The 27,474-nt window shown below is 36.5% G+C and overlaps 1 protein-coding gene across 1 annotated transcript in view; it reads right to left on the bottom strand.

Annotated features, from left to right (window-relative positions):
- Positions 1–27,474, bottom strand: part of LOC149228493 (6-phosphofructo-2-kinase/fructose-2,6-bisphosphatase-like) — a 149,665-nt gene that overhangs the window by 97,678 nt on the left and 24,513 nt on the right. The window contains exons 2-3 of the mRNA XM_089380792.1: positions 3,385–3,461; positions 2,263–2,352 (exon numbers count right to left, since the gene is read on the bottom strand). Of these exons, the coding sequence (XP_089236918.1) occupies positions 2,263–2,352; positions 3,385–3,461 (167 nt within the window). The remainder of the gene's footprint in view (positions 1–2,262; positions 2,353–3,384; positions 3,462–27,474) is intronic.

Below are 27,474 nucleotides of genomic sequence, written 5' to 3'. Positions count from 1 at the left end.
TTTTGAAGCAGAATGTTCCACATCATCAGGATACAACCTGCACGAAGAAAAAAAAGCAAAAGAAAGAGAACGAGAAGAAGATTTGATGCATCAGACACCGCAAGCAGCTTGATTTTCAGATAGGAAAAAGTCCTACCTTATGCAGAATTGGACATGGCACATCTGACAAGTAGCCGACAAATTTTCCTGAAAGCAAGCAAATGCTTAGTATACACTATATTGAACACATCTGATGTCGTGGGGCATCCTCTGTATTTCTAACCCTACTTGTTTTTTCAGCATTTTCATTTCTGTTTTAGGATTAGATTTGCTTTTCAAGATAGTTAATAAATGAAGAGCTTATATCTTTCTTATGCTTAATGTTATATGATGATTTTTGGATGGATGCTACTTATGTTTTAATGTGTGTTGCGTGGATGCAGATTCTAGATTCTCACATTCCTACAGTGCAGCAATGTGTCCCCAAGTAGAGCCAGATGTTGACCACTACGTGTCAACTACCCATAGCAGTAAACCCCCTTTTTTAGGCAAAAAGGATAGTGCTTGATCGACGTATCCGTGCCATTCGATTGTCATCATTAGCCTGATCATGTTATGTTGTAAACCCAGTTTGCATGTGTAAATTGTAAATAATCTTAGCAGATCTGTGTCATGTATGTAAATTGCCTAGGAAAACCTAATTTTCTAGTGATGATCTACATTCCGGAAGGTTTTTTGTCTCACCGATCCATGATCGGAAGAGTTTTCCTTCAGCCTAACCCCAAAGTTGGAATGAATTTTGTCATTAGAATCTTAGGGGAATCCTAGTGTGCTTCGAGTCTATGTAAAAGTAATTTGGAAATAATTCTAACTATTTGGTTAGGTTATTACAAATTGCTTGATCTGCTAGATTATATTTGTGTCGCAGAGCTGGGTGGTCTATGAGGGTCTATGTCAAATGGGTTTTCCCCCTTGAGATGTAAATTTGTAAAAGTCATGATATAAAGTGTCTTGAGGGTTAGAAAATGTTTATCCCTCATAAGTCCTAAGTCCTAGGTCCTAGGTGTTTTTTTCCAAAGGCTAAGTTCGAGGATCCAAAAATAAAAAAATAAAATAATAAAAAATATAAATAATAATAAATTAATAATTAATAATTAAAAAAAATTAAAAATAATAAAAAATTATTAAAATTAAAATTAAAAAATAAAATAAATAATAAAATAAGTCAAAATTATGAGAAAATAAATGCAAAATTTTAATTTTTAATATATTAAAATGCATTTAAAATTTTGACGGATGAGATTGAAAGGGATTTTGATCCTCATCGACGGTTGAGATTAGTTTGACATGGATCACTCGAACTAACCGTTGGGAATTTTTCCTTTAAATAGGGTGTTAGGGGTCATTTGAGATCATTCAATCTGTGAGTCTTGTGCTAAAGAAAGCTCTCTTGTAGTCATTTTTTGTGCAATAAAGAAAGACTTTGGGGTTGAAAATCTTGCTGGTGTTACTCTTCTGGAAATGGTGTAAGATGTTTTATTTTTCTGCATAATTTTATTTTCAACCATTGATAATAGCTCGATGAAGATTGATTTAAGCACATGTATCTTGTCTGATCTCTGGGGTTTGAATGATAGTTTAATTTCTGAATATAATGGCAGGTATCTCCATTTGATCTAAATTTCACTGTTGTTTTCTCCCTCTATGTTAATGGTTGATTTAAGCTGTGCAGGAAATCCTTTTTTTAGATTACCGGGCGTTAGGGGAAGTTCTCGGCTGAACCAGCCAACTCCCGGATTGCATTTTCTGAAAGAGCCCAGCCAGTTTTAATCCCGGGCTTATCATTAGAATTTTTGTTGCAGATGCATGAAGGGTTTTCTGAAGCACCTCACATTAAGTTTAAAATTCTGAAAATATTTCTGTGGCATAACGATAAATCTGGCTACCTAGAGCCTTCAGTTTGTAAATACTGTAATTATTCAACTAGTTCTTAGGGTTTTCAGGGTTTCATTCTTTTTTTTGCATTTTCAGGTTTTGGCTGTTTGTTTTCATTGCTTTCAGGAACAGGTTGCAGGTTATAGGTTGCAGATTTGAAGGTGTGCTTTAATCTTGAAGCCAGATCTAGGCCCTAGAGGGTAAGATCTGGTCTCAGAACCAATTTTCTTGTAGGGGTACAATTATGCTGTTTGGGGTTTCATTTGCGTTGCAGGAAAAAATCCGAAATTTTTTATTATTGTGAAGTGGGTAAAACCCTTGCTGCTTTGCCATCTCCAGATACATTACCATCTGTATCGATCCATTTGCTGCTTGGTTCCAAAGCCTTATACGCTGTCCAACTGCTCCAAGCTTCACACTGTCAAATGCAGCTCTTACCTGCAAATAAAATCAAAAACCACACTGCCCACACCTCTCCCTTCAGCCATCCTCACACAGCTGCCATTCCATTTTCTTTTTTCCCTACGCTTCTCATCTATCAGCTCATTTCCCTCAAATCCCTCTTTCCTCTGTGTATCGTTCCAGCTCCATGTTGCCACACTACTTAGCAAATTCCTCAATCCACTCCTGCCCCACGTACTCCCTTTACCTACCTAGAGCCTTCAGTTTTTAAATATTGTAATTATTCAACTAGTTCTTAGGGTTTTTAGGGTTTCATTTTTTTTTTTTGCATTTTCAGGTTCTGGCTGTTTGTTTTCATTGCTTTCAGGAACAGGTTGTAGGTTATAGGTTGCAGATTTGAAGGTGAGCTTTAATCTTGAAGCCAGATCTAGGCCCTGGAGGGTAAGATCTGGTCTCAGAACCAATTTTCTGTAGGGGTACAATTATGCTATTTGGGGTTTCATTTGCGTTGCAGGAAATTTTTTTGAAAATTTTTATTATTGTGAAGTGGGTAAAACCCTTGCTGCTTTGCCATCTCCAGATCCATTACCATCTGTATCGATCCATTTGTTGCCTAGTTCCAAAGCCTTATACACTGTCCAACTGCTCCAAGCTTCACACTGTCAAATGCAGCTCTTACCTGCAAATAAGATCAGAAAACACACTGCCCACACCTCTCCCTTCAGTCATCCTCACACAGCTGCCATTCCATTTTCTCTTTTCCCTACGCTTCTCATCTATCAGCTCATTTCCCTCACATCCCTCTTTCCTCTGCGTATTCGTTCTAGCTCCATGTTGCCACACTGCTTAGCAAATTCCTCAATCCACTCCTGCCCCACATGCTCCCTTTACCTACACATTTCCCTAGCCTATTAACGCTTTCATTAAACCCACCATCTAGCTGCTATTACGCAGGCTTCTCCCCTCTCTGCGTGATCATCTCCAAACCTTCTCATGCAACTCCATTCATTGCTGTCTTTCCTCAATCTTGTATGGAGCTCTTCCATTCCCTCATCCACAAAGTTCTACCTGCGTTTTCTCTTCCCTTGCTGCCTCAGTCTTCAGTTGAAAACCCTCCTTGCTCGTTGTCCAGCTCTCACGCAAACCTGCACACACGCAACAGTAAAAAAAGAAAAGAAAATATACTCTCAGCAATTTCGATTTGTCTGCGTTTTGATTTATGGGGTAATGTATATTTTTGTATAGTTTTGTTTTAGATTTGGAATTAAAGTTTTGCTTTAGTTTTAGATTACTTTAATTATTATTATTATTATTATTATTATTATTATTATTATTATTTATTTATTTTTCCAGTTTTGTTTTATTTAAATTTTAAATTTAGAACTATAAAAAATAATAAAAATAAAAAATCATAAAAGGTTTTAGTTTCATTTTAGACTTATTTAAGTTTAAATTTGATAAAAAAAACAAAAATAAAAAAAAATACCCCAAAACATAAAAAAGTAATCCGTAGGCTTTTTATTTTGTTTTATAGTTTAGATTTTATTTTTTTTAGATTTAAGTTTTATTTATTTACACTTTAGTTTTGTTTTAATCTTAGAATTTTATAAAAATATAAAAATAAATTAAAAATAAAAAAATTCTGAAAAAAGACTAATTAAAAATTAGAAATTTCTTTCAAAGTCTTTTTCTGTTGTGGTAGAGTTAAATGTGCTTAAATGTTTATATCTAGAGATTAACTATTTAAATCTAGTTAGCACTTAAATCTTGTGGTCGTTTAAAGCATTTAATCTTTAGAAATTTAATTGCTGGATCATTATTAAAGCATTGTGAGTTTGTTGAATAGCTTGTATTGCTTGGGATATTTGATGATAAATGATTGTTTTACATGGTTCATGTTTCTGCAATATTTAATAAAAAATCATTTAATCATTAAATCCATAAGGCACTGGTACATTAATTTCTAAAATCAATCAGGTGCTATATTGCCTTGCTATGTCTCCCAACCCAACTGGTCCACAGTTGGTCTTCCTTTGTCACATAGGGTCTACCCCCCTCAGCCTCAGGGGATGGCTTAAATAGAGAGATCGGGGATCAGGGTGACAGCCCCCGGTCTGAGCGTTGTCATGACAATCTGTGCGACAACAAAGCATATGAGGCCAACTCTTGGGTTGAAAACCTCCTTGTGTCATCCCAATAGTGAAAAAAGAAAAATAAAAAGATCCTTGGGTGAAAACCTCCTTTGAGGCACCTTGGGTAGGAAGACAAGATGAAAACTTTGTTTGGGATGATGTATGTGTCTTAAAAAAAAAAAAAGAAGAAAAATACCAAAAATGCCATGGAAAGGACCTCAAACCTGCCCACTAATAAATTCTGTGATTTTACAGGTTGTTGAAGGTAATAAAAGATTCAGAGTTACAAGGACAACATGCCAAGAATCATCTGATTTCTTCCTCCATCCACTTCATCTCATTCATGCCTACCATGTTACCATCACTCATCTCCACTTTTAGGCATAAAAAATCAATTTTTTGGCACTTTCTAGCTTGCTACAGGATGCCCTGTAGCTGCTACAGGAAGATCTTGTAACACTACAAGATGTCCTGAAATGCTAAAGGAAAGGGTTACCAATAGGAAAATCATTATTAAAGCCTATTCTAGGTTGATTTGGGACCCTACACCTCATCATACCTCACCCATCATCAATGTTCCAAGCCATCATATCCATACCTAGCTCTGTGTCATTCAAAAAAAGCATAGGAAAATGAAAAAAAAAATAGAGAGGCCTAGAGGACATGTCCTCCCTTGCCTCAGCCATTCACCACTCCATCTGAGCCTTCATCATCATTCTCCAACCCCTACACCACTACCCAACCTCCCTCTAAGAAAAGAACACTGAGTAAGGAAGAAAAAGGAAGCTACAGGGTTTCCTGTAGCAGCTACATGATCTCCTGTAGTAGCCTGTGCCATCACTACAACTAGCCTAAGCCTGCATTCTCCTTCACAACTAGAGAAAAGGGGAGCACCAACATCTCTAAAGACCTTATTTCTCCTAGCCAGAGCTCCACAACAACAACAACAAGAAGGATGTATGAAGCACCTGCACACATGGAACAACAAGCAGTCAACTACATAAGCAGGAGGAAATAAACAGGAACGAAAAAAAGGAACACTTACTTGGGCAGCAATATAGGAGGTAAATCCTCCAACATGAATCGATCAGAAAAGGTAGGCATAGGTATGGCCACTCATTGAAATCTTCCCTGAGTACGATATGATGAAAATGTATAAATGTTGCAAAGGTTTTTTTTATAAGCTGGAGGTGGCTAGTTAACTTGGCCACCCTCATCTCATGATAAAAAAGAGAACTCGTAGTCAGCATGCCAAATTGGAGTGTCAAATCAATGGGCATCAGTTAAAAAGGTGGTCAATTTAAGCATTGGAGAGAAAAGACAAACGCAACTGCATTTTTGTGGCTCGGGCTTCGACCTTCATCAAAACCTACAAAATTGACGAACATCATCCGAGCTCTAATATGATGATTACAATTTGTAAAGCGGCATGTTAAAACGATTGACGGTTGCATTTTTGGGCAACAAAACAAATTTTAATTAATGAACATCGTTTTCTTTGGCATAATTTTTTGTAATCAATTATGAATCAAATATTTTGTGAAATGAATCGAGATGGTTAAATGTCTTATTCTCTGGTGTTTGTTCATGCTAGCAGAGTTGATACCACAGATTTAATGATAATTGGTGACCTGTCCATACATTAGCATAACTATCCGTCCACTCTCCTACTTTTTCAACTGGAATTTCGAAACAGAATAGTAGCTGCAGAATTGTCACAACCCGATCGCTGCAAAACAAATTGTCAGTTGCAGAATTGACGCAATTTGGTAGCTTATTTCCTCAAAACTTCAAACAATCATAACTCTTTCATACGACATCAGTTTTTGATGACTAAAAAATCGTTGGAAAGATCTCGACAAGATATACACAATGAGAGTTTTTTCATAAGCACAATTTACCAGAAAAACACCAACAGGTAGTCTAATATACCACTTTCTAAACAAGTAAAAGTGCATTTAATTTTTCTTCCTTGAATTTGTTTTATTAGTACTATTTCTGATTTTTTTGTGTATACATAAGATGAAGAGGGACTAATCACCTCTCTCTCTCTCGATAGTATTACATTTTATTACAGAAAAGTGGTAAGTTTTTGCAAATTCTAGGACGATGAAAGAAGATCACTATATGCACGAGTGCCTTTCAAAGACCAAGTTTCTTTCAGAAGAACATATTTATTCCATGTCAAATCAGATCCATTACACAATTGCTACTAAGAAAGGCCTCTCAGATACCAATTTTACCATTGCTACTCTCATTCTAATCCTACAATCGATCCATAAATTTCCATCTCCCTACTACCAAGCCATGATATCAAAACTCATTTTCCCTTTTCAATCTTCACACTTTCCTACCTCATTTTCACTCACCCTTAACCCAAAAATAAAGCCATTCAACTCCCTTAGAAAAGTTGAGTCACCCCATTTTCCTCTTCCCTTCTGTCAAATGAAACTTGTTTCATGATGCAAATATTTCATCTATGGTCCTTCAAGTTATTATTTTATACTCATGTTAGATGATGGAGGATTCATTAAGGCCTCCCTTCTAACAAGTCTTGACTCATCGACTCTGACACATCATCTTGGATCAAGACTAGAGATATTTCAATTACCTTGAGGCCTGCATGCCTCAATGAAAAGTTCTCTCACCAATAAACAATGGGAATACATCAATGTCCCCTGTTTGTCGAACCTTCTAGGTGACTTGACTGTGACACATCTATTCGTACCTAGTAATATGCACTTAGACATATTGACTCTCATTGATATCAATGGTGAGTAGTCTCGAGTTGGTTAATGGAATTCATTAATGTCCAGTAATCCAACAATTTATTTTCTATGTTCGACATCAATACATATATTCACATAGATAATAATTATGCCACTTAATGGGAATGAATGAAGAATATATGGTTTCAGCAACTTGCAACAAGACTCAACTTAGAATTTAGCAGCCGTAGCAATAAAGATTCCAATTTCAGATAAGATTCATCATCTATTCATACAACCAAGAGAAAGAAAAAAGTAGATCAGATTCTTTTACTTCACATTCCATGATCCAGTAGCAGCAACCACACTCTTCTATATATATAGCTTGTCCACTTTTCAGGTAGGTGAAGGCATGTTTTTTTCCAATCTTTAATCTTGTAATTCCTTAAATGCTGAAATTGTGATTTTGGAAAATCCCTCACCAAATTTATATTCCCTTTCTCATTTGCCAAAAACTGAAAACACCTTTAGTTGGGAGGAAGGGATCTTAATTCATATTCATATTTCATGTCACATGTCACATTTCATTTCATTCTAACCAATATATTTTTCTCAATAGACTATTATTTATTTTTTATTCCAAAATTTTATATTTTTTGCAATGATCAATTGATAAGCACATTAAATCGCTGACAACCACTATGGAGCCTTAAAAAGGAATTCTCAATGTTTTCAAGAATTTTGATGCAACAAAAATAAGAAAAGTATTGATACACAAGAACCAATACTCATAATTTTTTTGTTGTCACACAAGAATCAACCATAAAAATATGTTGCAATCAAATGTCTTTCAACGTACATTTTGCAAAGAGAATAAATTTATCAAATGATATGATTATGCAAAGTTAAAAGAGAATCAATACAAAGCCAAATTTTATATAGAAGAAAAACATTTCAAGAAGGTCAACTTATGATTAAGGGAATCAATGCAAAGTTGCACGAGGACACACAACATCTTTAGTTGGGGAGAAATGTTGGGCCTCCAAAATGTCATTACTATATTCTGTAACTCTTTACCATATGTTGTAGCTCCATAACCCTACATTAATAACCATTTTCATGATCATATGGGTTTATCATTACTATTTTCCAAGTCATTTATTTTAAGTATTTAAAAAGAATTTATGATTGAATATTAGGAAGTTAACATGTTTTCATATACATCTAAAAGTGGTATGAGTTTTATGATATTGTAGGCCTATTTGAATATTTTAGAAGGGTCCTACTTGGATACTCAACCACAAATTCGAATTTCAATTCCAACTCATGAATATTTGTGGAATAATTGTAGAATATTTGGATCATTGACTAAGCACATTCAAAGGAGAAGAATCATGGATGTTTTGATATGTGTCTCCTATCAAAACTAGGAGAGAATTTTGAGAGGATTTGTATCTCATATTTTTAGGTGATTGGTTGTAACCACAAGAGATAAATGTGGATTTAGGAGATATTTTAGGATCTGTTTTTATTGATTGTTATCGTAAGGTTTTTGTATAAATACGAGTGCATCCTTCATACAAAAGGGAGTTCCAAAATTGGGAGTTCCATCCAAGATGCAATTTGTAAAGTGAGGATAGATAATAAGATAGTTGAATTGTTGTAATATCTTTGGAGCTTTTCTCCCACTTCATTTTATGGAATACATATTGTTGCTTTGATCTCCAAGTTTTGATAATCGCTCAGTGTGCTTGTTGAGGAGTGGAGGGCCCCCATCAACCACAATTTGCACACCTTTTTCATTTGTTGTACATATTGGTAACATTGTGTAATTATGTTATTTCATTTATTTTCATTTTAAGCAAGTGTGATTTTCAATTCAGCAAGTGTGGTTTTATTTCAAGCAAGTGTGGTTTCATTTATGCAAGTTTAGTTTAGTTTCTTTTATGTTATTTTGATTCATGTTGTTTTGTTAATATTGATTCAATTTATTTATGTTTGGATTGGATTGGATTGATTTAATTTTATTTGTAATTAGTTTCAAGTTTCTTGCATTAGATTAATATATTCTAATAAATAATCACCTAGTACATATAGTACACGTATACCTCATCAGTTCATGAACCCCGAGTTGACAATTTAATGAAAAGGATTTAAATCACAATTAAATCACCCAAAAATGATAATAATCCCAAGGAGCTAAAATATAGTCAACGAGGGGATCTTCCTTGACACTATACTTAGAAGGGGGAGAGGGCTCATGGTCACTTGAGATCATATGAAAAGGGGCGAGGGAATAACTTATGGGTGACTCAAAATGATGAACAAGAAGGAAAATCTATGGGGATGGTGAAGTATAATATCCAATGAGATTAATTTCTTGAAAATCATATTCTAAAGGCTCAAGTGATTTGAATATGCTCCTAGATTCATAAGGAAGAAAGGTAGGAGCAAGGGCCCTATCGATTCCATCATCATCAGTATCAAAGATAGGGTCTTCCTTAAAAGGATAATAAATTACTTCCAATTGCCCTCTTTCATGCAAGGAAAAATAATGACCCTCATTCCCAAGGGTATTGATGGATATGTCATCATAAATAATGCCAGAGAGAAAGGGAGGACCAATCTCAACCTCATCCTCCTTGTCGGTGTCATAAATGGGAGTATAATAAAATTGAGAACCAAATATTTCCCATTTCTCCTTCTCAATGTGGAACTAATCTCCAATGTCAACTTCCAAGGGGCTCATGGGATTTCCTTCCTCAAGGTTCTTAAAAGGAGATTCATCAAGAGTAATATCTTCGAGAAAGGTAAGGTTAGCCTCAACTTCACTTTCCATAGACTCATCCTCCCATATCATGTGTTCTCAAATCATATTGTTCACCATGTGGACCCAAAGAGGAATCATCCCCCCGCTCATCACTTAGATTCTCAAGGTCCTCTCCAACCTCTTCATCTTGACTAATGATACCTTCCCTTTTGAGGGCTACCTCCAGGATTTCACAAGCAACTTCATTAGATTGGAATTTTGGCCCCTTATACTTCAAGAATTTGTTGATCAACTGGGTAAAAGATGAAATGATTTTAGGCTCACATGAATCAAGCCAACCTCAGTGCTTATATTCAATAGAGGCAATAAATAACCTGATATGGTTGTTTATATGAACCACATTTACCTCAGAAGCATGCTTGAGGATTTTTTCTATGTGATCAATATTTGTAGATGGATCACCCTCAAATTGTCACATATTTCACATGAAATTCCAATCCAATCCATTCAGGTATCCTGGGACCCATGTGATATCCAAAGCAGGGAACCACTCGTGAAGCCTTTTGATAGCCATTGATCTTTATATATTGATATCATGGGAGTCGCCAGGGTGAACTAAAATTGCCTTAGCAAATGCTTGCTTCACCCTACAAGCATTGGCATTGAGGTTCAATGAAGAACTAAGGCTCCAGTCTTCCAATGGAGTCACCAAAATGATATGTCAATAATGTCATATGAGGAACAAGACACACGTCTCATGTCACCGACAACAATGCCAAAAATGTTACCGCTCAAACTAGCAGGGTCCTAGGAGGGGATCCTATAGAGAAACTACTAGATCAAGTGGAAACAATGGAGAAATAGCCCACTATCACCTCAGCTAAAGCTCCCTGCTCTTTACAGACTTTCACTAATGGGAGGAGACCCAATATAAGAGGAATCACAAGGATGGATAGATCAATGATGAGATGATGAGTGATTCCTAAAGCCTATTCACAAGAGAGGCTCAGATAAATGGCTTACTTGCTTTAGAAGCAAGGTGATTGGCTCTCTAGGAAGGGCTGAAAAGGATACCTAAACCTAGGTATGGAGAATATCCCTTGACAAGAGGTATCCTAGACCTAAGAATCCTTAAAGAGAAAATGTTTCTATGTAATCCTTGTGAAATTTGAATCACAAAGAACCTAAGTTGACGCAAACTAGGTCAAGGGTGTGGGGTTGATCATCAATAGATGGGATTAACCAAGTTTGGGAGGAGAATAGGATCAAAGGAATCATTTTCTCTTGGATTTTACATGCAATGATCCAAATGATGACACTAACCCAAGGGGACGTAGGGAGAAGAATGGTCTTCGATCTAGGGCTTGCAATATCTCAGGATTCCATTGTCGGGTTGAGCTCAAAATTGAAAGACCCCTTGAAAAGACCCCAACATAGTTCTAAACCAAATTTCAAGGTTTTTTGATGGCTACAAATGATTTCGTGTGATGCCCTAGGAGACCTTCTAGGGTTAGGCCTAGAATTGGGAGAAGGAAAGAAAAGAAGGGTTATTTTGATCACCAAATGAAAGCGAGGATCAATTCTTGCCTCTTTAGGCTAATGGAGTCAAGATACACCTAGATCGAGAATTTTCATATGCTAAGGAGCCATAATTGACGTTTGCTAGACCTTCCAAGTTCAACAACTAGGTCATTAGAGTTTTATACTTTGACTTGCAAAAGGGATGAAGTTTCAAGGCTTGTTAACCTATTAGGGTGTCTCTAGGAAAATTCACCCCCCCCCAATGACAACACATGCAATATATAAATTGTTCAAGGCTTTAAGAATAATTTCGCATTACTTATGGCCCATACAAGAACAATGATAAAAATATCTCATGCATTAGACAAGTAAGAAAACAACATAGCATTAAATTTTACTTACAAGAGAGACAGAGTGTATCATTCATCGATTTTTCATAAATAAAAGCTCCAAACATGATAACGAAAATCCAAACATCATAGTGCATCAAGAAACTCCAAATTTTGTCCAAGAGAACAAGTGCAAAAATCTCAAGAGATACTAATCCAATCCAAGTGATCATGAGAGGAATGAATGAGCCTCTCATCGATTTATACAATCCATAAGGGGGTTCGAATAGCCTAATTGTCCTAATTAAGCCCAAATAATAAAACAATGTACAATAGTGACATAACTTCATGCCAAGCCCACCAAGATAGCTCAATAATACAAAGATAAAGCCTCTCAAGAGTGAAAAATAATAGATACAATGAGTCATTGGGTCATTGAGGAGGCCTAGTGGAGTCCATGCCAATGTGAGAGAATAGGCTCCAAACATAGTGATCAAGGATGTAACCCCTTGACATCCAAGAAAATCTAATGTGATGCCCCAATTGGGTTGTGGGGGCACAATGACAAACTCACGAGTCTCCAAGTGGATCAATAATTCTTGTATACCATTTGTAAGGGCTATAATGATGACATAAGTCCTACCATTGTCTCCTATGGTGAGACACATCCTCATCTGGACCCTGGAACATTTGACAAGTGTGAAGTCAGTTGGGTAAGGTGGTCGAGGTGCATCATCCCCATTCAAAAGGTGGAACATGAGTAATCAATGAGTGGTGTTGAGGGATCCATGAAGTGGTACACTACTCTTTGTTGTGGTGGAGGCCCATGGCTCTCAACACTCATCCTACAAGCGCCACTATGAACCTCTGGAGGGGTTGGACCCCATAAAGGGAGACCAAACCCCAAATGGAGACTCACCTGCAATCCTGCATAATATCCAATGCGTCTTCTCGCCTTCTTGTACAACAAATTATTAGAATAATTGAGTAAAAGAGCTTACAAATAATGGAAAACAAGTGGACACTTCATAATGGCATGCCCTCCCAAAATGGGCTTTGGCATGTATGGGTGTCTCCAAGCTCAATAAAAGAGTTAACCAAGGACTCTATTAGGTGGTTTCAACCTTTAAGGGGGTGACACTTATGTGTTATATCCATCAAGTGATAGGTGGCATGTGATATAATGATGGAATGGAGTGGGGATCAGGGGAAGGCTCTAAGCCACATGACACGGTGCAAGGGCAACTATAACAGGGGAAGCCCACATTTGGGTATACGAGTGTAGGAGGAAGCAATTGTGGTACATGAGTTACCCCGACCTTTGTTTTTCCACCCTTATTCATATGACTTTTTTCTTTGATTGATTTTTCTTCATAACTTCTCGGGGCTCTAGGGGATGAAAGCATGATGTGTAGGATACAACAGTGGATACCCCCTTTATTTGAGGTAGTTCATTGCTCAGCAGGGGTTGGGACAATCATGGGTTCCTTAATGATGAAGGGGACTCATGTAGGGACCATAAGAACCAGGGTGATGGCCATATATAAGGGGTAGAGCAAATGCTTGGCTTTTGCCCATGTGCTAAATTTGTATGTCCCGACCATCTTTTGAATATTACGGTACATTTCTTGTTGAGAGTGGCTAAATTATGTTTTTTCCTTTCTTTTTAGCTACATTAACCTCTGGGGCATCATTCCAAGCCTGATCCAAGGTGTGGAAAAGGGGAGAGGGGAGGATAACTCCTTGTGAACCCAATGGACAAATGTGGAGCCAGATGGGAAAAATGATGAATGGGCTTGTAATGAGTGGAAGAGGAGTGATATATATATGGTATTAGGAAGTGGGAACATGCAACCAAAATCAAGGTGTCCCATGTAATCTCATCCTAAAGCTTGGTAGCTAATAAAGGAGATCCATGGGACTAAGATACAAGGTTAACTATCAAATTGAGCAGAAGAGACAAGGGTACAAACCTAGCCTATTCTTTCCGCTGAATCCCTCCACTAATCCATGCCCAAAAGTGTCCATGATAAGTAAAAAAAATACCCAACTACACAATGAAAAGCCATACCTTTGGGTTTGGAATACCCACCTTGAAACATACGATTATCACATATGGGCGAGGGACCACATCGTCGGCTTAGGTGGTGGAGAAAATGACACATTGAGCTATCTGGTGGCTGCAAAAGGTTGTTGGATGTCACTTGAGGACCATCTAGGAGAAAATTTCCTTCTATGAATATCACTCACAAAGTGGTAGGGTAACATGGCCTATTCATAAGAATAAAAAGAATGTTTTATTAGAGAGTTAAATTTAATTTTTGAAGTGCATTTTATTAATGCATCCAAAATTTAAATTTGCATGGTCAAAATTGGAGGGAATTCTTTTGGCTCCAAATAAAGTTCCAAAATTCAAATTTCAGGTTGGTTTCCATCCAACATGCTTCAAGTGGACTGCTCTTAAAATAAGTACCTCCTAATCTATATAAAAGCATCGATATCCTTCATGAGGATGCAACAAATGCTTGATCAGATACTCGTTTATTCACACTCGGGGAAGTCACACATAGCCTAGGAAGAAGTCAAGATTCTGAAATAGGCTTGGGTTATGATTATCATCTCGGGTCATGATTTGGTAATGGATTTGCTCAAAGTTGTATAAGGCGATTCAAGCTCCCTTGGAGTTGAGTTCTACAACATTTTCGAAGTGCCAATCTTCTGTTCTACGTTTGTGCATTTTCCATTATTCTGGATCTATGTAAGCGGTCTGGCTTATGCGGCTAATTGTGTGTGCGTTCTATTTTGAAAGAATTTGATTGGTCTGTGATCTGGATTCCATTAATCTTGTTAATGTCTATGTATAAATTTTGACTTTAGCACAGTTCGAAATCTTGTAGACAAGCTTGTTGTAATTTCATTTTTCTAGTTCTGCTTAGCGGAGGACAAAAGTCCAGTCACGCTCACGGATTGGTTTGGTTTCCATTTAGATTAGTTGTTCTGCTTTATGAAGTAAGCTTTTTGATCTATATCGAATTTGATGGATCTGGACTAGAATTGTAATTGCATGTAGACAACATCGATGAAAGTATATAATCTTCAGAACGTATCTCTCTTCACATGCATTCGTAATTTAAGATGTAAACTGCATTGGGCAGCCAGATGTAATGAAAGATGTCCTCTCTTCTGGTATTCATGAAAGCTTGAAATTGAGGAGATATCTCCCTACAAAGTCTCAATCAAAAACCTCCAAAGATTTTGATTGTTTGCATGCTTTCGGCCAACTTAAAACTATTTCAGAAACTGGTTTGTTTCTGTATGCATGCGATGGGTTACCAGTATCCTCGAAAGCGATTGGGGAACATCTACCAAAAAAAAATCATTAGAAAGCACTGTGTGAAAAATCTTCGAAGAAGTTTTATCCGATATACAAAACATAACTACGATGGTCTCAATCCACTGGAGAAACATCTATTGTTATTCACAGCAGAATTCTGGTCTTGAGATCTGGTTATATCTCTATTCTACGCTCCAAGGTTGGTTGATCTGTTAGATAACAACATGATAAGGCACATTCATGTATGTTGAATTGGATACTGAATTAGGACACGTGGAAAGATTGATCGTCTAGCGAATTTTCAAGGACAGATCACTGGTATGTCAGCTTTCACATCCTTCTAAAGAAATTTTATTGCAAGTACATCCTCGCGCTTTTCTGAAGCAGACTTCCAGCATTTCATGGATAGACCTTGAGCTGAGAAAATCAATGGACTAAGGCAAGATCTGATTTAGTAATATGCAAGAGACAGCAAACATATCCTTATCTATATGTAGTCAGTGAGATCGGTGTTATTGAAGTGTTGATCCCGAGGACAAAGCTATTGTAATGATCTGTTGTCCTATACAAATTAATAATTGTGTTTTGTTATGGATGTCAAGGACTTTGTAACAATAATGATTATATGATGACTGTAGTCCTAGGATTTTGAGAATGTTGAAAAAGAAGCTATTATCAAAGATCCTTGTTGAGAGTGTTAATATTGCTTGTATGTTGATAGTGTGAGCTAATGAACAAAGGAGTGTTGGAAGGGATTATACAGGGTATCCATTAGTATATTTTTGTGTGATAAAAGCCTAATCAATATGAAGTCTTATGCTTGTTGTGAGTTGGATCATTGACCTACATTGCTTCACATCCTATTCTCATAGCAAATTATATATCACTACTTGTTGAAACATAAGGTTTTAGTATGTTGTTGATACTTCTAGAGGACTGACAGCAAGAGAACTTATGTTGTAAAGTGAGCATGTCATGACAATAAGAGTATATGCTGCCGAGGGCTTGATTTTTGAGTAGGGTTTATGTCACAATGATTGAATTGATTAGTGAGTGTTATTGTTGTAGAAATGTCGAGAAAAAGTTTCAAGGGCTTGTTATTAATCTACATCTATATGTTGAGCAATCATTGATGAAGGAAAGTTGCCATGGTTTGTATTGCAGAACTGCAAGCTATGGTTGTGAGTTCCTATGGTTGATGTCAAACAGTTATTCAATATTGACAATTGTAATGTGACTTTGCGGCTTCTTGTGTGGTGAATGTTGAAATACAATGAAAGTAGTAACAATGCAGTTCCAACTTATGTGAAAATACCTTGAAATGTAGCAACTGGAATTAATTATCCTAATTGATTATTTAGTTTATTAATTTTTTCATTAATATCGAATTAATCACACTGAAATTTCTTCACAAAATAAAATAAACACGGTGGAAATAAAAATACTAGAAACTGAGAAATACTAGCATACACAAAATTTTGACACCGTTATTTTAGACAAAAGTCTCTGGAAAAACTGGTTGTAGCAGCTAAGGGTTTATTTTATTATGCAGCAGTGAAAATCTGAGTACAATCTTTGGAATCCTAGTTGGCTATCCCATTGGCAAGAATTTGACAAAAATATTCAAAGAGAAAATTCTCTCACTCCACAAGCAAAGCCTGGCCTTTGTCTTCGTCTGAAAACTTGTGCGATACTCACGGCTGTATTGGGAAAATCAGTACGACCATAACTACAACCTATTAGAAAATTTCATGCAACCCTTGTAGTGGTTCTAGGTTAGCATCACTGTGGAATACTTCAATCACTTGTTGTTGCCTCTTCAGAATTGGAAATATTCCTCTGGATCATTGTCTCTGACCCTCTAACACTTGCTACTCGATCTTTGACTCAATCTCTCCTGCTGAAACACCTGCACTAGTAAATTGAACTGTCTAGATCATTCAGTATCTGCACTAGTGTGTTCTCCATCCACCCATCAACCTCTTATTATAATCTCCAGTTGGGACTCCAACAACCACAATTAAAACTTAATCAATGATTGAAATCATCTCATAGTCGATCCATGTGATTTTTTAGATGATTCACACATTTCTTAATTAATTCCTATTAATTAACCATTTTTCCAAGTTAAATTAAATAATTTTTTCATTGTGGTTAATTAATTTTAATTGAGCATTATCTAGGTGGAATTTCCAAAAACGATCTCCCATTTTTGGAGAACTCTTGTTTTAGCATCTCCACCAAGTCTCGAGACTAGAACACCATCCGATGCTACAAAAACTAACACTCCCTCTTAGCGAGGAAGGTGTTCTCTCCAACTAGTGTTGCACAACTGGACAACACTCTGTCTATGCAACATCCTCCTATACACAATGTTGATGTTTGAAAACTATAGCTACTTGCCATTGTCCACCAACTACTGTGCTAACTCTAATTCATTTTCTACTAACTATAGCTTAACCATGTTGCATTTGTGCTATTGTTACACTATACATCTTGTACTCCTGCCAACTCTGCATCTGCAATGCAACTCAACTCCCTCTCAATTGTTGTTGTTGTTATTGCAACTACCGAGAAGCATCAAAAACACTGAATCGACTATGTCTTTGCCATGCAATTGTCTCTTGAGAATCTTACTACTACTAGCCTCTACACTATCTATTGAGAAATCTGCATTGTTGTTGATTCTACTATTGAGCATCATGCTCTGCTATCAACACTACTATGGGCTCTTCAGCATCTAACTGCTACTAGTCTACAACTGCTACTCTGGAATCTAATTGTATTAGCTGACATTAATCCTCCTGCTAGTGAATACTGTGGGCCCCTATAGCAAGGTAATGATCCATGAGGAAACACCATCCGATCCGATGTGTTAGTTCCAGTCTTCACAACCTATCACCAGGGATCAACATGAGCTCTTACTATGTCTGGTTTTGTTAGATGTTTTGCACATGATGTTCAGCACAAAACATGTCACAAGTGTGTCCATCAGAAGAAGCTCAGAAAAATATTTCCAACGGTATATCACGCTTCCATAACCAGTTTCTAGATTAGAAGATATGATCGAAATGAATGAGTGATTCTTGGTTATGCATGTTTTGAGGTCAGTCGCTGCACATAATGACAAGTTTAGTACAAAATCAGTTTCTGAAAGAATGGTAAGGAATTTTTCAAAAGTGAAAGAGGTTTTTGTTCATCACATATCAAATAACAAAAACCTCCTTCAGTTTATGCACATGTGCTACTATGTGGGAGATATACAATGATATTTGGAGCCTACATTTAAACAAAGCAAAATTTTCATATTTTTTACTGTTTTAGTCATTTTAGTGCGGGGCCATTTTACAACAGATGGAAAGTAATTTTGAGAAACCCAAAGATTTTTTTTTAAGAATGAGCCATATAACAAAAACCTCTTTCAGTTTATTCACAGGTGTCATGGATTGGGATATGTGACTAGATCTTTACAGCTTATTTTCACATATTTAAATTTTTAATGATTTTCTATTTTAGAGATGATTTTGTGGAATAGATTGCGAGTAATTGGAAACGAATTTCCCAAATTTGAGAGAGGTTTTTCTCCAACATGACCTTATATACAAAAAAATCTTTCAGTTTTGTAACAAGTGCTATGTTTTAGGAGATACGAGTTCATCTTCAACACCTATTTTCAAAAATTCGGCCCAAGTTTAATGTAACTGATTCTATTTTGAAGAAAATGGTTGAGCTCAATTCCCTTAGTACAAGGATGAGAAAATGTATATATTTTATGAATTTCATAGTGTAGAGGTTGGATTTTGGTAGAAGGTTCGACTTTTGAGAAAGCCTTGAGCTTCATTGTACGCTCATATCAGCATTTTGGCTAAGGAATTGAGACCAGGGTTTGCAGCACTCTTTGGGATCCATGTGGAAACTTGTCTTGGTACAATGCCTTTCTTTGTAATTGTGAATTTATTTATGTGATTGTATGCCATTATCTCTCTTATTTCTTCTCAGCTAAATCAAACAAGAGTGTAAGTAGAATCCATTGAAATTGCAGTGCTCTACTTGAGGTTTGCTTTAGTTTTTTATGTTTTCAGCTGTTTGGAGAGGATCCATGAGTTTTCTTGCCCTCTCTAGCTCCTCATCTGTCTAAATCCTTCCATCTCATTCAATTTTAAGTGCCAAAAACATCTGCGTACCTTGCCCCATTGAGATCTCTGCAAGATTGAGCCTCAATCCCCGCACCCAAAATCTACCTTTCCATCTGAGCCAACAAAAACATCATTTTATTCAATCAAACTTTTTCACACATATACCTAGCCTAAGATCAGTATTTCTATTAGTCATCTCAAGCCCTAATCGATTAGGATTTGCTGAGGTTGACCCAGAGAGAGCCCTCTCCTGACCTGGTAGGGCTAGCTACCAGGCGTAGTTTGATGTGGACCCTAGATCCTACCTTCCTCAGCCTGAGGTAAATCTAGGCTCTAACATAGTGGCAACCATACTGGGGAATAAATTGTTTGTTTGTTAGTGTTCTTCATTTTATAAACTACATATGGAGCCTGAAGATTAGCCAGGTAGCCTTCAAAACGCTTTTGCTTTGCATTAGCAAAAGTAGATAAAAGCTGCTTCAATCAATCTCTGGTCTAGTTTATAAACTGAACATCTTACTTGCAAATTGCCCCAGTACAATTTTGTAATCAAGTTCAAATCTGATTGTTGATCGTGGACAGTAGTCAAACACATATGAAGGTTGAAATCATCTACCTGGCGACTCCACTATTCAAAGTCTCAAGTTTCAAAGTATTGATGGTGGCTCCATTGGCTAAATGAAGGACTCAAATGTTGCTTCTATTTGTTCAAGATATTCATGTATTGATTTTTTTAATCTTCCTGGTTTTCCTAATCAATTACCAAAGGATGCATACATTTTGAGTAATGGCCCTAAATTCAATGGGGAAGATCTGAATTTGACTCAGGAACATATAGAAATTTTAAAACATTTGTGGACATTCTTAGAGTTAAAAAGGAAGATGTCTTCATCAGATTGTTCTTTGATTCGTTTCAAGGCAAATGTAGAAAATGGATTGAAGGTTTTCATATCAGATTTATTAAGTCCTTTGCAGATTTTTGGCATATATTTCTTGAAACATGGATGGATAAAGAGGAAGAATTCAAAAATAGAGGTGCCCTCTATTCAAGGTTTTAGAGAATGGGAAGATATGTGCACGAATGATGAGGTGGATGAGAACTTTGCTTCATCTCTTTCTTCTTATCTGAAATCCCGTCAATGCAGCCATGAAGTTAAGCTCAATTTTTTGCAAGAGTTTGCCATCAAAATTGAAGGAGATCTAGCTGAATTGGAGACCCAAATACAGTCCCGGGATCTGGATTGTGGAGTCCCATTCTTTGGGGACCTTTTTCAGCAGATAGAATAGAAGGTAAGGCTGCCCGTGGATATTTTCATTGATAGTTTGCAGTTGGAAGCATGTATTGAGGAGTTGGGGCAGCAAATAGAGTTTGGTTTCTTCAATCCTATTGCAGTGTACATGGAAATTTTTTTCAGTTTGAATAATAGATTAGATTGCCTTTTACACAACCAAATTCATTATGTGCATGTATGGCTACCAGCCTTTTCAGTTGTGTCCTGGTTCGAGCACTTCCAAGCAGCACCTTTGTCATAATTACTTGATTGGTTGATCTTGCATTACAGCGTTACTTGATCTATCAATTTTTCATAAAAGTGGGTTATATTTGTACATAAATAAGATGCCCGAGGCAACATTTCAGTTTTCGGTATTTGTTTATGTACATGTTGCAGTATGTATATGTTTTTGGATTGGTATGAGTTTTTTTGAGTTTGCAGTTGTTTGAATCCATGACCCACTGGATGAGGCACTTGGTCTACAGTGTTCTTGACACCTCCAAGAAGCTTCCATCCCCAATGGAGCCGATGTTAGTTCCAGTCTTCGCAGCCTGTCACCAGGGATCAACATGAGCTCTTACTATGTCTGGTTTTGTTAGATGTTTTGCACTTGATTTTCAGCACAAAACATGTCACAAGTGTGTCCATCAGAAGAAGCTCGGAAAAATATTTCCAACGGTATATCACGCTTCCATAACCGGTTTCTAGATTAGAAGATATGATCGAAATGAATGAGTGATTCTTGGTTATGCATGTTTTGAGGTCAGTTGTTGTGCACAATGACGAGTTTAGTAAAAAATATTTTTTTGAAAGAATGGTATGGAATTTTTAAAAAGTGAAAGAGGTTTTTGTTCATCACATATCAAATAACAAAAACCTCCTTCAGTTTATGCACAGGAGCTACTATGTGGGAGATATACAATGATATTTGGAGCCTACATTTAAACAAAGCAAAATTTTCATATTTTTTACTGTTTTAGTCATTTTAGTGCGGGGTCATTTTACAACAGATGGAAAGTAATTTTGAGAAACCCAAAGTTTTTTTTGTTAAGAACGATCCATATAAAAAAAACCTCTTTCATTTTATTCACAGGTGCCATGGATTGGAATATGTGATTAGATATTTACAGCTCATTTTCACAAATTTAAATTTTTAATGATTTTATGTTTTAGAGATGATTTTGTGGAATATATTGCGAGCAATTGGAAACTAATTTCCCAAATTTGAAAGAGTTTTTTCTCGAACATGACCTTATCTACGAAAACCTCTTTCAGTTTTGTAACATGTGCTATGGTTTAGGAGATACACATTCATCTTCAACACTTATTTTCAGAAATTCGGTCCAAATTTAATGTAACTGATTCTATTTTGAAGAAAATGGTTGAGATCAATTCCCTTAGTACAAGGATGAGAAAATGTATATATTTTATGAATTTCATAGTGTAGGGGTTGGATTTTGGTAGAATGTTGGACTTTTGAGAAAGCCTTGAGCTTCATTGTACACTCATATCAGCATTTTGGCTAAGGAATTGAGACCAGGGTTTGCAGCACTCTTTGGGATCCATGTGGCAACTTGTCTTGGTACAGTGCCTTTCTTTGTAATTGTGAATTTATTTATGTGATTGTACGCCATTATCTCTCTTATTTCTTCTCAGCTAAATCAAACAAGAGTGTAAGTAGAATCCATTGAAATTGTAGTGCTCTACTTGAGGTTTGCTTTAGTTTTTTATGTTTTCAGCTGTTTGGAGAGGATCCATGAGTTTTCTTCCCTCTCCAGCTCGTCACCTGTCTAAATCCTTCCATCTCATTCAATTTTAAGTGCCAAAATTTTTTTCCTACCTTGCCCTAGTGAGATCTCTGCAAGATTGAGCCTCAATCCCTGCACCCAAAATCTACCTTTCCATCTGAGCCAACAAAAACATCATTTTATTCAATCAAACTTTTTCACACATATACCTAGCCTAAGATCAGTATTTCTATTAGTCATCTCAAGCCCTAATCGATTAGGATTTGCTGAGGTTGACCCAGAGAGAGCCCTCTCCTGACCTGGTAGGGCTAGCTACCAGGTTAAGCGTAGTTTGATGTGGACCCTAGATCCTACCTTCCTCAGCCTGAGGTAAATCTAGGCTCTAACATAGTGGCAACCATACTGGGGAATAAATTGTTTGTTTTTTAGTGTTCTTCATTTTATAAACTACAGACGGAGCCTGAAGATTAGCCAGGTAGCCTTCAAAACGCTTTTGCTTTGCATTAGCGAAAGTAGATAAAAGCTGCTTCAATCAATCTCCGGTCTAGTTTATAAACTGAACATCTTACTTGCAAATTGCCCCAGTACAATTTTGTAATCAAGTTCAGATCTGATTGTTGATCGTGGACAGTAGTCAAACACATATGAAGGTTGAAATCATCTACCTGGCGACTCCACTATTCAAAGTCTCAAGTTTCAAAGTATTGATGGTGGCTCCATTGGCTAAATGAAGGACTCAAATGTTGCTTCTATTTGTTCAAGATATTCATGTATTGATTTTTTTAATCTTCCTGGTTTTCCTAATCAATTACCAAAGGATGCATACATTTTGAGTAATGGCCCTAAATTCAATGGGGAAGATATGAATTTGACTCAGGAACATATAGAAAATTTTAAAACATTTGTGGACATTCTTAGAGTTAAAAAGGAAGATGTCTTCATCAGATTGTTCTTTGATTCGTTTCAAGGCAAATGTAGAAAATGGATTGAAGGTTTTCATATCAGATTTATTAAGTCCTTTGCAGATTTTTGGCATATATTTCTTGAAACATGGATGGATAAAGAGGAAGAATTCAAAATAGAGGTGCCCTCTATTCAAGGTTTTAGAGAATGGGAAGATATGTGCACGAATGATGAGGTGGATGAGAACTTTGCTTCATCTCTTTCTTCTTATCTGAAATCCCGTCAATGCAGCCATGAAGTTAAGCTCAATTTTTTGCAAGAGTTTGCCATCAAAATTGAAGGAGATCTAGCTGAATTGGAGACCCAAATACAGTCCCAGGATCTGGATTGTGGAGTCCCATTCTTTGGGGATCTTTTTCGGCAGATAGAATAGAAGGTAAGGCTGCCCGTGGATATTTTCATTGATAGTTTGCAGTTGGAAGCATGTATTGAGGAGTTGGGGCAGCAAATAGAGTTTGGTTTCTTCAATCCTATTGCAGTGTATATGGAAATTTTTTTCAGTTTGAATAATAGATTAGATTGCCTTTTACACAACCAAATTCATTATGTGCATGTATGGCTACCAGCCTTTTCAGTTGTGTCCTGGTTCGAGCACTTCCAAGCAGCATCCTTGTCATAGTTACTTGATTGGTTGATCTGGCATTACAACGTTACTTGATCTATCAATTTTGCATAAAAGTGGGTTATATTTGTACATAAATAAGATGCCCGAGGCAACATTTCAGTTTTCGGTATTTGTTTATGTACATGTTGCAGTATGTATATGTTTTTGGATTGGTATGAGTTTTTTTGAGTTTGCAGCTGTTTGAATCCATGACCCACTGGATGAGGCACTTGGTCTACAGTGTTCTTGACACCTCCAAGAAGCTTCCATCCCCAATGGAGCCGATGTTAGTTCCAGTCTTCACAGCCTGTCACCAGGGATCAACATGAGCTCTTACTATGTCTGGTTTTGTTAGATGTTTTGCACATGATTTTCAGCACAAAACATGTCACAAGTGTGTCCATCAGAAGAAGCTCGGAAAAATATTTCCAACGGTATATCACGCTTCCATAACCGGTTTCTAGATTAGAAGATATGATCGAAATGAATGAGTAATTCTTGGTTATGCATGTTTTGAGGTCAGTTGTTGTGCACAATGACAAGTTTAGTACAAAATAATTTTTTGAAAGAATGGTATGGAATTTTTAAAAAGTGAAAGAGGTTTTTGTTCATCACATATCAAATAACAAAAACCTCCTTCAGTTTATGCACAGGTGCTACTATGTGGGAGATATACAATGATATTTGGAGCCTACATTTAAACAAAGCAAAATTTTCATATTTTTTACTGTTTTAGTCATTTTAGTGCGGGGTCATTTTACAATAGATGGAAAGTAATTTTGAGAAACCCAAAGTTTTTTTTGTTAAGAACGATCCATATAAAAAAAACCTCTTTCATTTTATTCACAGGTGCCATGGATTGGAATATGTGACTAGATATTTACAGCTCATTTTCACAAATTTAAATTTTTAATGATTTTATGTTTTAGAGATGATTTTGTGGAATATATTGCGAGCAATTGGAAACGAATTTCCCAAATTTGAAAGAGGTTTTTCTCCAACATGACCTTATCTACGAAAACCTCTTTCATTTTTGTAACATGTGCTATGGTTTAGGAGATACACGTTTATCTTCAACACTTATTTTCAGAAATTCGGTCCAAATTTAATGTAACTGATTCTATTTTGAAGAAAATGGTTGAGATCAATTCCCTTAGTACAAGGATGAGAAAATGTATATATTTTATGAATTTCATAGTGTAGGGGTTGGATTTTGGTAGAAGGTTGGACTTTTGAGAAAGCCTTGAGCTTCATTGTACACTCATATCAGCATTTTGGCTAAGGAATTGAGACCAGGGTTTGCAGCACTCTTTGGGATCCATGTGGCAACTTGTCTTGGTACAGTGCCTTTCTTTGTAATTGTGAATTTATTTATGAGATTGTACGCCATTATCTCTCTTATTTCTTCTCAGCTAAATCAAACAAGAGTGTAAGTAGAATCCATTGAAATTGCAGTGCTCTACTTGAGGTTTGCTTTAGTTTTTTATGTTTTCAGCTGTTTGGAGAGGATCCATGAGTTTTCTTGCCCTCTCTAGCTCCTCATCTGTCTAAATCCTTCCATCTCATTCAATTTTAAGTGCCAAAAACATTTGCGTACCTTGCCCCATTGAGATCTCTGCAAGATTGAGCCTCAATCCCCGCACCCAAAATCTACCTTTCCATCTGAGCCAACAAAAACATCATTTTATTCAATCAAACTTTTTCACACATATACCTAGCCTAAGATCAGTATTTCTATCAATCATCTCAAGCCCTAATCGTTTATAATTTGCTGAGATTGACCCGGAGAGAGCCCTCTCCCAACCTGGTAGGGCTAGCTACCAGGTTAGGCATGGTTTGATGTTGGCCCTGGATCCTACCTTCCTCAGCCTGAGGTAGATTTAGGCACTAACATGATGTAAACACGATCTGATTCTCGCCTCACTCGACCCTACCCAAATCTCTACACATCTCCGGGAATAAATCTCCATATTGCCCTACCTCACTCTTGGAGGTATAATTGCAAACATGGTGAGTTATTCCTCCAGCCTAGAGGACAATTTGTCTATGTTTGTGGATGTTGTTGTCTGATCTTGCTTCTCCTTCTTATCCTTTTTCCTTTAAGGACACTCAGTACTATAGTGGCCAAACTCGCCACACCTGAAGTGCTTGAACTTAGATAGATCCTTCCTTTTCTTTTTCTCCCCTTGCGAACCTTGCCCTTGATTGAATTGGAGATATTTCTCTTAACTCTAAATTTAATTATGCAGTTTATTTTGTTTATGACAAAATAATGAAATATTCAAACTACAATTTCTTCACCAAATTAAATACTATGAAAGAAAAAACAGGAATTGAGAAATACTAGCACACATACAAAATTTTCACACCATTATTTTAGACAAAAGTCCCTAGAAAAACCCAATGTGGGAAAACTAGTTGCAACAGTTGAGGGTTTATTTTATTATGCAATAGTGAAAATATGAGTACAATATTTGGAAGCCTAACTGGCTATCCAACTAGCAAGAATCTGACAAAAATATTAAGAGATAAAATCCTTTCACTCCATAAGAAAACCCCGTGTTAGAAAATCAGAAAGGCAAAAAATATTTTTTTATTCTTGATAATTACTTGTGATGTTTCTTAGAATTACGATTCTTTATATCTTCTTTCTTTAGTTCATCAAGCAATTACCAGAAGCAGTAGCACATAAAAAAATATACACCAGAGGTAGGCACTTGTCAGGGAAAAACCCCCCTCGAGAAGAAAACCCAATCAAGATAATTATTCATTTCAATAATATTCTTTGAGACTCTTCACCCTAGACAAATACACGACCTTACCTCCACACCAAGTCAACCTCTCAAAATTTCAACCTCTTCCCAACAACTTCGACTATGCAACAACTTATGGCAACCAGAAGCTTCCGACAGTGGTGAAACTTTGAAGACTTCAATCTCCCAATCTAGGGTAAAAAACATAGAGAAAGAGAGACACCAAAACTTTGAGTTTCCTTGTCTCCTTAGACTTCCCCAAACTCACATTCACTTCGGCTTCTCGGCAACAGACTTCACACCTTTTCTAGCTACAAGATAACTTCACACTTCTGCTCAGCAACAAGAGATTTTCACACTTCTTCTAGCTACAAGAGAATTCAAACTTTTGAGATAATGATGCTCCAAATGAATTCAATGACCTTCCTTTTATAGGCTTCTTGTGGGGTCAAATAGGGTCCTATGCCAACATGATCTTCTTTTAAGCCGACATGGTGTGGAGGTTACATAATTCATATTTGACTCAATACTAAACCTTGTTACATGATTTAAAAGCCCAAGATGGGTCTCTTTAAATGAGAAATAACTCTATAGACCCAGAATAAATCCTAGAAGTCCTCAATGGGGACTTTTACCTAAAACATGGTGACCCAAGCATGAAATTCATGCTTTAATAAGTCACAATAATAATAATTATTATTTTCTTTATTCTTTTGACAAGTACATTACATGATGACTTAAGTACATTACATGATGCCTCAAGTACATTATTGAAGACTGAACATAGTTACATTTTCCAACACTCCCTTTTAACTAGGAGGTATTCATAATGTACAATACAATGGAAGATCTCAAACTATTTGCACCATGAAGAACTTTAGGCACC

The sequence above is a fragment of the Pinus tabuliformis genome, chromosome J (genome assembly GCF_031772625.1).
Source record: "Pinus tabuliformis cultivar Carrire ecotype Pingquan chromosome J, CPIR1, whole genome shotgun sequence".
Taxonomy (NCBI): Eukaryota; Viridiplantae; Streptophyta; class Pinopsida; order Pinales; family Pinaceae; genus Pinus; species Pinus tabuliformis.
This window is presented reverse-complemented; position numbering and strand designations above follow the sequence as displayed.